General features: G+C 46.1%; 1 protein-coding gene across 1 annotated transcript in view; it reads left to right on the top strand.

The window, feature by feature from the left end:
* Window positions 1–3,806: 3,806 nt before the first annotated feature.
* Ell2 (elongation factor for RNA polymerase II 2) overlaps window positions 3,807–11,325 on the top strand; it is a 68,998-nt gene continuing 61,479 nt past the window's right edge. Inside the window, exon 1 of the mRNA XM_075976442.1 lies at window positions 3,807–4,078. Within this exon, the coding sequence (XP_075832557.1) occupies window positions 3,932–4,078 (147 nt within the window). The 5' untranslated portion in view covers window positions 3,807–3,931. The remainder of the gene's footprint in view (window positions 4,079–11,325) is intronic.

Here is an 11,325-nt window from a genome sequence, read left to right as displayed (position 1 = left end):
TCCCAGTTTCAAGGAAGGAATAGAACAGAAGAGAATTCAGGGATGCTGTGTGGCTGATCGGGTACCTAGAGGTTAACCAACTTTCCATACCCCAAGATCAAACACTGTCCTAAACGGAGGAAGGAGCCTTGGGGACTAAATATAGTGGATGATGGTCAGAGAAGGATGTCTCTCCTGTGGGAGGAAGCAGGGCTGCCTGTCCCAGGGTATGCACAAACCAATCCCAGTGTCCTACTATCTAAGAGGGAGCTAAACATACAATCTACAGAAATACAAGATGTTTGCTAAAACCCAACTCAGTTCAAGTCCTCTGGTTCTTTTTTATCTATACAGTACTCCAGTCCATCCCTAACCCTTTCTAACAAGAAATTATTAAGTAAGAGCCCACTCTAGTGTCCAACCTGCCCTGGAGCTCTTAATTCTCCTACTTCAGCTTCTGAAGTGCTGGAATAACAGGCGTGTCACTATGCCCTATTCAAAGACTTTACTGTACAGAGAACATACATTAAAATGTTTGGTTAGATGCCAATAAAAATCAAAAGGTTCACGTAAAAATTCATGCCTCCTAGCTTTGCCTAAAAATCAAATCTGTCAACACTGAGCCCCTTCAAGTTCACTTAAAATAATCTGTTTGACAAAGAAATGATCAGGCCTTTAAATACCCCACCTTACCATACTCTAGCACCACCATCCTTAGGGCATTTTGTTTGGTTTGTTTCAATTATGTGGGCACCAAATGGGTTCTGAAGATAACAAAGACATTGAAAATAATCATTAAATATATAGCAACCAGAGATGAGGGGTGTTCCTACATGAGAAGGCCAGAAAATTTGAATGGTTGGGCACTCTCTGTTTGAACTACACAGGTACACATCAAAGCCATGGTAGGCCCTGGCTCAAATTACTTCCCATTCTCATTTTGTGGGACTAAGGTGGCCTTCTTCAACATTATCTATTTGGTGCACAGAGGCACTAGATTAAAAAGCTGACTCAGAACCATCTCTTCCAATTAATGTTAGGAATGTTGCTTTGAAACTGACAGGGTCTGTGTTTCCTCATTCACAAAATGAATGGGTTTATCTAGAGTGATTATTACAGTAATTTTGTTGGAGTCTCTTTGTTTGTACCACCTCTACTTATCAGGAATCTATTTGGCCCTCAAGATACCTTAAAAGTTTTTAGCACCCCCACAAAACCTCCCTGGACTTCTTTTTTTTGCATCTTTAAGCTAATCACCAACATATCCAAATTAGCATTTACTAATTCTCTAATTGCTTTGCTGTGTGTTGGTTCATTCACATTTATAAAAAAAAAACTCCCCTGAAAACTGTAAGGTTTAATTTTTCAATTTTTCACAGCATGTTACACTTAGCTAGCATTCAATGACTCTTTAAGCTGAACAAAGATACAGAAAACATGTATGCGGGGGTAACTATCCCAAAGGGTGACTTTCGTCAGCCTCCTTCAAATCTTTATGGGCAGCACAACTTCACCGCATGATTTGGGCCAGCATAGTCAATTAAGAAATCTGTTAGACATTGCTCATGGAGATTACTGCCACCCCAGTTGGGAGTCTCAAAAGGGGAAAAGGAAATACAAATAAACATTAACTTCCTACAACACCATATTACCCATTAAAAGGTTTGATTCCCAATAATACAACAAATGAGAAAAATTTACCTAAAATTAAGAAAATAATCAGCTACTAGAATATGGGGCAGAAATTAGACATTTGACAACTCCCCCATCCTTTGGATGTCATCAGAATTCTTAGTAAGAGGAGACTAAGTTAGGATCTTCTGTGGGCGGGGATTTACCCACCCTCACCGGAAAAGCAGTGGCATGCAGGCTTAACTTGTTCTAGTGAAGCCTCCCCCATCTCCGTCTTCACTCCACCCCAAATAACTAAGGCTTTAGATATTGCCCAGTTCTTCCCTATAGAAAGAAAGGAAACAAGAATAAAGAAGAGTTCACCCAGAATTTCTTTTCAGACTATATTTCACTTAAATATGAAGTATTTGAGGAAGGTATTTTCATCTTTCCCCTGTGAAGGTAAATTTTGTAATTTATCCTTTGTTTTTGCCTTAATTTCCTTACTGAGTGAATTCAAGGGAACTGACACCATCTGGACCACATGTTAACAGAGCCAATGCTAGTGGGCTGAAATTAGAATCATTTACAAAGTGGCCCTCCTGATGAGGCTAGACTTGATCCCATTCTTTTATTCGGTCTCTATACTAGAGAAAGATAATTCCTTTTGAGACTTGCAGTACACACATAGAAAGCTTGAGGGTCTGGAAAAAAAAAGGAGATTTACTCAGGTGTGGAGTGATTACAGAATCAAAAGAGATCATGGCCCCAACTGTATTTAAAAGACAGTTTTACAAACTGAGAATAATGAAAGGTCTCAAATTTTAAAAGAAAAACGAAAGAGTATCTTCACAGAATGCCTATCCCTGCTTTCAAATGTTTGTCTTGATTTCTATTTTGTTGCTGCTGTTTTCTGAGACGGGGCTAGGTCTGTAACCCAGTCTGCCTAGGCTCCTCCACAGTCCACGCCCCAGTCGCAGCTTACCAATTGTGTCGTGTCCATGCTTTTTTAACATGATTATTATTAATATCCTCTCATATATTGCATCCCGACCTTGTCTTGTGTTTCTGATCACCCAACTAATTGACTTTCTCAGGGAAACCTGTCTCATCTATACACACACAGGACTGGCTTAGGCACCCTCCTCTAGCCATGCCCAGACACAGCATAAACCGGAGTGGAAAGTAAGCCAAGCCTCCTTACACTTTGGCCCCTACCTCCTCCTTTTAACCTCAATAAGACCTTCTCATAGCCTAAAGCCTAGCCAGGTTTTCTCACAGCCCTGTCAAATGAAATGTGCGGATCTCAAACAGATTCAGAGAATGGGCGGTGTCCGTGTTTCTTTTCACCGAGGTCACGGTCAGTTCTACTCTTCTAAGGCCCTCTGAAAGAAGAAACCCCCAACATGGCTTTCCCATGCCCCCATTAAAAGTCATAAACCTAATCATATGGTGAGTGCCAGTGCATATTCTGTTCCTATGAAACCACATGCATGTATGAGTTGATTTTGAAAGACCTTGATGTTCAACTCTATTTCTTGTACCATGCCTACCACACGAAACACATTTAATCCTCTGGCATCATTTTGTGCTGAAGCTACTGAAGACTACAGTAATTTCAACTCTGGAATAAAGTTTCGTCTCTTCCACCCCACTACCGAACTTCCTTTTAAGGAAAAGCTCTGGAGCCTGCCTACTGTGTCCGCTCCACAGGGGCACATCAAGGTCCAAAGCTTCTGCAGCTGTCGGAAGGCAAAATCCGTACTTGGTCATCGGTCCTGCCTTCACCCGCGCCGGCTGGGGACCACCCCCACGGACTACAGGGGCAGGTAGACCCTGACACCGCGTTCGGCCCACTATTAGCCTGCAAGGGGCGGGGCTCCGACTGGGACAACCAGACCTGGTAACCTTGACGCCCAGTTAGCAGGGGATCCCCAAATCAGTTCAGCCAATCTCCGTGGGTGAGGCAAGAAGAGACGTGACGTCAGATGCGATTAACTGGGCGCGTCACCCCGACGTCAGCCTCTCCTCTGTCGGACGTCCCGTCCGGAGCAAAACTCCGGCGACTTTAGGCCCCGCCCCCTCGAGGTGAAGGGCGGCCAATGAGGGCGGCTCTGTGCGGATCCAGGCCAATGAGCAGAGGCCAGGGCGGGGCGCGGCGCGAGGGTGGGGCGGCCGGCAGCCGTGGAAGCCCGAGGTCTGGCTGCGCGCAGTCTATGACAGTACGTCAGCAGCGGGATGGCCGTAGCTGTGGCGGCGGCTGCAGGAGCCCGAGCAGCCGTGGCCGCAGTGGAGGCTGGAGCCCGAGTGGCGTCCGCGGTGGCACCCCGGGGAGTTTAAGATGGCGGCGGGGGGGGCGGCGGGGCTGCGGGAGGAGCAGCGCTACGGGCTGGCCTGCGGGCGGCTGGGGCAGGACAACATCACCGTGCTGCATGTGAAGCTCACCGAGACGGCGATCCGGGCGCTGGAGACTTACCAGAGCCACAAGGTGAGCGGCGGGCCGGGAGCGCTCCGGGAGGCGGCGGCCACTGCGCTTTCTGCCCGGCCCCTGGCACGGCACCGGTGGGGCGCTGGCAGCCGCTGCTGCCTCGGCGCCCGCGGAGCTGAGCGGAGCGGAGCTGCCGGGGACGCCGACGCCGGGGGGGACTAGGGCGCGGGCGGGCGGCCCCTGGCGGCGGGGTCGGTCCAGCCTGGGCTGCGCCGCCGCTGCGGGACTTTCCGACGGCACCCGCGGGGTTCCTGGCTGGTTTGGTCCACGGAGGGGGCGCGCGCAGCTACCAGTAAAGGAGCAAGGGCAGGCGGCCGCCCGCGGTGCGAGTTTTCTGGGAAACGCCGAGGGGCGGCGAAGCGGCAGAGCGAGGGGCAGCGGCGCTTCGTGGGGGTGAGGTCACAACTTGTACTCTCGGGGACTTGGAGGTACTGGCACCCCGCGTGTAGGCGGGAGTGTACACCGTGTACTCGGGAAGGCCGGGACACGGGAGCCGCGGGGAGGGGGAGGGGGACACACCTTGCACTCCCCGGGACTCTGGCGCTTTGCGGTGGGTTCCCCGAGACGCACCGCGTCCCGCGTGGCAGCAAACCGGCACCACATCCTGGGGAGAAACTCAAACACTAACTGGAGCCGGGAATAGGAAGGCAGGTTCTGGGGAAAGGAATTCTCGGAAGCTCGGCAAAGCCGAAAGGCTCGCCGCGTCCGGTGCTGACTCGCGGTTTATAGAAAAGGAGCGAGCCCGAAGGTTGCGGGCAGACACGGCATCCTGAATCGAGACTCTGGTCTCCTCCAGGGCCCCGGAGAGAAACCTGCGCTGTCTCACTCATACCATACTCGGAGCGCCTGTCTCTACTACTAAAGGAAAAGGCTCAGAGGCACATAACCCGCAGTTCCAAACCCAGGAATACTTTCACACTGAAAGAGGGGGGAACACCGAAAAGCCATTTAACTATCTGGGAGTACAAGGATGCCAATTTTGAACATGTAGTAGGGTTTTGTGGAGTAGGTAGCCGAAAAGTGGACACTTTGTCGAAGGGAAGGCATACCATATGTGGGACCAGTGACATTTTGTTCAGAGACAGAAAGAGCTACACCCCGCAGGGCTTTCTGAAATAGCTCAGTGCATCTCAGAAAACAGGCACAGTTCCGCAGAGGGACACCCAACTTAAACCTCACATACTTAGATAAAAGTGGAGAAAAGAATTAACATCTGTTGAGCTCCCACTAGTGCCAGGCACTTTAAATTCATACAGTGAAAAATAGTCTTAGGCAGAGTCACCAGAGAGGCAGAAACCTGGGCCATCAGAGCTTCAAGAGGCTCCCACACACATGCATACACAAGGAGGAGGGCCTGAACAATTGTGTACATCATGGGAGAACATGAGTTCACATGACAGGGTATTTATAAACAGAAAAGGCAAGATTCAGAGCGTACTCTTGGGAGGCTCCCAAAGAATTGGTTGGACAATGTTCTTCACAGAGAAACATATGGTGAAAAATAGTCACAGGTTTTGTGGGGGATTGAGGGGAGGGCAACAGGGAGAAGCACAGAGAAAAATATACCTTCTTAATGCCCTGGGAGAATACCTCAGATATAACTAGGAGAACAACCAGTGTAACAGCCACTAGGAAAGACACGGAAAGATAGAAGAAATGCCAAACTGAACGTGCCTGTAGCTACTCTCCACAGGTTCACAGGCAAGAAAGACGCCAGCACCAGCTTGGAGTGGGAGGCCCATCTGGGGAAAGCCAGATAAGGGGGGAGGGGGAGGCTGACAGTGGAGAGAAACTCAGCCCTACAAGATGGAGAGATAAGGTTGTGGGTTCTAAGGGAAGGGCATAGGAAGGAATGACAATGGGAAGAAGGTAGGTCAGGGATGTAAGAAGAGGAGCCCAGGCCTCAATTAGAAAATAAACCAAACCAACCTGGGGATAGGAAAGGCCACAGCACAGTGGGGCAGGAAGTCACCTCCAGTTCCTGGGACAAGGCAGGCAAACTGTACAGTTAAACAGTGGTATTGCACCACACACTATAGGGAACTGAGGAAAAGAGAAGATAGTGCCCATGATAACTGAAGTGACAGAGAAGCCCCAGTGTCCATGGGTCTGTGTGTCTCTTGGAGTCCTAGAAGGGAGACTTTTCTTGCCTTTGTGTGGCCTTCACTTCAGCCTGGCGTTTCCACAGGCAAGTTTAGTTCTGTGGGTGTTTCAAGTGGTCAGCTCCCCTCCGTTTCCATGTCAGTATCTTTCCAGATCTAAAATTACTTCTCTGTCAACCCTCTACTCAGTTTATTATTTTTATTTTTTAACATTTATTTAATTAAACGCTGAAGTCTGTGATGATGTTACCGTCACTCGTTTTCTTTTCCTGGCATGTAAATTAGTGGATTGGATCAGTCACAGTCTCTACTCTTCTAAATGTGAAGCCTTGGAATTCCCATTCTCCTGGAAAACTGGGGTAGAAACAGCGGTATGCAGCGGGTGGGAGTGGTTGAATAAGCTGACTTAGCTCTTTCTTTTGGACACCGCCTTCTCCCTGAGTTAAACAGCTCCTGTCCTTAGCTTTGTCACTTAGTTAATACTTTCTTTTTTTAAAAAAAGAAATGCCTGTTAAGAGGCTTGGGAAATGGAGTCTACCTAGGATGGAAATGACAAGCCTGTTGTAGGAAGTGGAAGAGAACGCAGCACTAAAGGCTCTCCTCTAATGACCCTTCCTGCAGGCTTCTCTGGAATACACAGCTTAAGCCTCCCATGGGCTGGCCTGGGTGACCAGGGTTCTCCATCTGGCACAGTAACAGTTGCCAGCAGTGGGCACCTGCCTGAACCCTTTCCATAATAGTAACTGCAGTTTGAGACTGTTGGTTTGCAGTGGATAATAAGGGAAAGGTTTGGGGATGGTTACTGTCCCTGTACTAGTAGAGGAGGGCACTCAGTGAAAAACAGTTACCAAGAAGCTTTGACTTCATAAAAGATGGATGTTTAATGACTTTCTAAGGGCCAAAAGTGTCAACAAACTTTATTTGCTAAATTAAGCATCAAGAGTTCTTTTTGTCCACATTGTTTTATCTGTTTGATTTATTCTTCTAAATAATCCACGTGGCATGGAGCCTCATAGAAGCAGAGTTAGGAATTTAGAAGCTATGATTTAGGCAAAGTCTATAATTCTGTAGCTATAACCGAGCACATGCTCTGAGCTCTGGGTTCTCAGGACTCATGGAGATGGACTCTGATGGACACGGTGACATCTTAGTTTGCTCAGATCACAGCTCTTCAAAGTTTCGCCTTTCCTGTTCCAGTTTCCTGTTTCCAGGAAGAACCTTGAGGATGTTTGTAACCGGGCTGGGCTTGCTGAGAGCTCCAGGTGGAAGGAGTGCTAGTTGTGGCTTTTTCTCTCCCTGTGAAACTGGAGCCCTTTTCAAACATGCTTAGATGGGAAATACCAACTGGAAAGTTATTTTCATGATTTAAAGAAACTGTAGATGTTTTAATGCAGATCTCTAAGCTGTCCAGCTTTGTCTAAACTTAGCTAGATGATTTTGAAGTAAAAGGGCATGGAAGCAAATCCTCATAAATTACAGCTTTGTGCTCTGTGACTGTGTGGTCTGCCTGTGCTCAGCATATGTGAGAAGAGCTTTTATTATGATTTTATATTTCCCCCAATGTCAAACTATATATATGATTAAAATACATTTTAGCTGACTTCCTTACTAATATACTTTCTTTCTTTTGACATTTTAATAATATTCTTTTTTTTTTTATTTTTTTTTTGGTTTTTCTAGACAGGGTTTCTCTGTGGCTTTGGAGCCTGTCCTGGAATTAGCTGTTGTAGACAGGGTTTCTCTGTGGCTTTGGAGCCTGTCCTGGAATTAGCTGTTGTAGACCAGGCTGGCCTCAAACTCACAGAGATCCGCCTGCCTCTGCCTCTCAGAGTGCTGGGATTAAAGGCGTGCGCCACCACCGCCCAGTTAATATTCTTTTTTTTTTTTTAGTTTTTTCGAGACAGGGTTTCTCTGTAGCTTTGGAGCCTGTCCTGGCACTAGCTCTTGTAGACCAGGCTGGCCTCAACTCACAGAGATCCACCTGCCTCTGCCTCCCGAGTGCTGGGATTAAAGGCGTGCGCCACCACCGCCCGGCAATATTCTTATATAATAAAATGAATCTCAAAATCCTGGCTTTAGATTTTGTTATTGTTGAGCCCAACACATTGAATGTAGGGCCTCACATGTGCTAGACAAGTAACTCTACCACTGAACCCTTTGGAAAAAGAATCTCATGCATTCCAGGCTGGCCTAGAAAATGCTAAATTGCTGACAATGACCTTGAACTTCTGGTCCTCTTGCCCTCACCTTCCAAGTATTAGGATTGCGCCTGGTGGCACCACCCGCTGTTCGAAGTAGTGTTGGGTTGCAAACACGGGACTTCCTGTGTGCTAGGCCAAATAATCCATTCCCGACTGAGCTACATTTCAACTATTTTCAGTCTCCTCCTTTCCTTTTTTTTTTTTTTTTGTTTTGAGGCACAGCCTTACTGACTTGTTAGGGCTGGCCTTGAATTTACTTGGTAATTCAAGCACACCTTGAACTTGTAACTCCCTTCCCTCAGCTTTTCATAAAAATGTTTGCCGCCGGGCGATGGTGGCGCACGCCTTTAATCCCAGCACTCGGGAGGCAGAGGCAGGCGGATCTCTGTGAGTTCGAGACCAGCCTGGTCTACAAGAGCTAGTTGCAGGACAGGCTCCAAAGCCACAGAGAAACCCTGTCTTGAAAAACCAAAAAAAAAAAAAAAAAAAAATGTTTGCTAAAAGCTTCAGAAGTAGCCAGCTGGTGAGGGCGGCCCAAGCCTTTAATCTCAGCACCCAGGAGGCAGAGGCAGGTGGATCTCTGTGAGTTCCTGGACACTCTGGTCTGCAGTCCTGTAAGTCCTGAGTCAGCCAGGGCTGCACTGAGAAACCCTGTCTCAAAAAACGAAAACCTTCGGAAGTGGTTGGCTCAAATATTACTTTGCTTTTCCAGCTATAGCTTAAAAGTCTGACATGGCTGTTTGGGAGATCAGGGAGCAGTTGCCTTTTAATTCATTAATTCTTTAATCCTTTTCTTTTGTCAACTCTATTGGCTTAAAATTATTATTATTATTATTGATTATTATTTTGCCTTGATTTGTCATTTTAGAAAAATGTTAAATTTGAAAATTTTTTTACAAGTGTACTTAATTTTGAGTCAAGTTCATTATCTGTATTTTTTAAATTATATATTATTTCTAATCAAAACACATGGTCTTAAAGGTCCAGGTAATGTGTTACTTGATCTTTGTTTTTTGTTTTGACTTTTTTTGTTTGTTTGTTTGTTTTTTTTTAGTTCTTGCTTCAACAGGTGGTAGGGCAGCCTTCTACCCTAAGACTTTTCTTCCAAATAAAGTTTTCAGCAATCAATTCACTGTGGGTTAAGGCAGAGAAAATAGGGGGCTGGAAAGATGGTTCAGCAGTTAAGAGCACTGGCTGCTCTTCTAGAGGACCCCCAGTTTCGATTCCCAGCACACACATGGCAGCTCACAACTGTGTAACTCCAGTGGCAGAGGGTTGGACAGCCTCATATAGACACACATGCAGACAAAACACCAAGGTGCAAAAAATAAAAATAATCATCACACACAGAAAGTGATTGTCCCATGTTTTCTCCTCCTTGCTCCCAAATAATTATGTCTATGTATTTTCAGCCGTCTACTTTGTAAATCCAGAAGACATTCTTCGCCAGCTGCCACAGCAGTGCCAGTGTTGCCAGATGGTGTTTATTGAGCTAACCATGAGGTTTCTTGTAGATCCATTTGTCTGGCTTCAGAAGTGTGGTTAGACCCTCTTCAGTCAGGACTTGATCTTCGCATGCTTTCAGTTTCTAATCAGAGAGAGACAACTGTGTGCCCCAGTTCTGTACTACTTGAAATGTTTATCCAAATGCTGAGTTAATTCTCAGTGCGAAGGAGAGTGCTCCACCCTGAAGAAAAGTAAGATAGCCAGGGAACCATGGCACCCAGATTGGGAGGAGAGAAAAAGATCGTATGTGAAGGCTTGGAACATGGTCAAGAAAAGAATTTAAAAGGAGTGTAGAATTATTGGAGTGGCTTCTAGGGAGGCTTACCACGGAGAGTCCCGAGGTTCAGCCTTCCCTTTGCTCCTTTCCCACTCTGGGAAGATTACAAAGGCTGTGCTGTCACGCTTGTTGGGCAGCTGGTGATAGGGCCACAGGAAGTCAGACTAGGTCACGTTTGACAATTTGCAGTGAATCATCTCTTTACCATAAGACTCTGGAGTTGGCACCATCATCCAGCCATTTTGGGCTAAACATATGTGGAATGTTTGAAAAGATAGCTCTAAAATATGGTATGATGGGTATTTATGCTTTTACAATATAGAGAAAAAGCACGTAATAGATCCCCAAATTTGAATCCCTTACACGGCACACAGCTGTGTAGAACATTTCCCGTGACCTAAGCAGAAATGTAGAAAAGCCAGTCTGGAAACTAATTAATAAATTAATGACTATGTTTCTACTGCCAAATTAAAGCTAGAAGACATAGCATAATGCAAGTCAGGTCACCAGACAGAACTCCTTTTTCTGTCTTTGCTTTATTCATGTTTTTTCACCTTTTTAAAAATGTCCTTTTTTCTTTCCTAAATTTCTACCATCTGTAGTTAGTTCCTGCTGTGGTGTTAGGGCTCTTGTGAGTAAGAGTAAACCTCAGAAAGCACTGGTTTAAGAGTTTATACTAGTAGTTTGCCATCATAATCCAAGCCTCTCTCAAATTGCTGTGACAGTGTAACAGAAGACATGGAAGATCGTATTAATCTACACGCTACTTAAAAACTCATGAGTCAAATCAGCACCTTGCATTGACCTCTGTTCCTCGGGCATTTGGCTTTCATAGTAATTACTTCATTAGACTAGCATGGATTTCTCTGCTTCCTGCAGTCTTTTTTGTTGTTAGTTTAGAAATAAAAGCCTTGTGTGTTAAAGGACTTGTGCATTAAGATTTTGAGTAACTAAAACTGGTCTCGGGGACCACATCTCCACGAGACCAAGTATCATAGGTAAATAAGGAACAGTGGTAGAAAAGCTGGGGCAGCTTCGTCAAATTGCCAAAGGGAGGGAGGAAAAACCAGCTGGGTTAAGGGCACAGCAGCAGGTTGGAGCAGACTGATCACCTTACTGAGTAGTTAGGACTTTGTTCTTCATGCTATGGGGAGACTGAGT

Source organism: Microtus pennsylvanicus, chromosome 6, assembly GCF_037038515.1.
Source record: "Microtus pennsylvanicus isolate mMicPen1 chromosome 6, mMicPen1.hap1, whole genome shotgun sequence".
In the NCBI taxonomy this organism is placed as follows: domain Eukaryota; kingdom Metazoa; phylum Chordata; class Mammalia; order Rodentia; family Cricetidae; genus Microtus; species Microtus pennsylvanicus.
The sequence above is the reverse complement of the archived record's forward strand: the minus strand, read 5'-3'. Positions and strand labels throughout refer to the sequence as shown.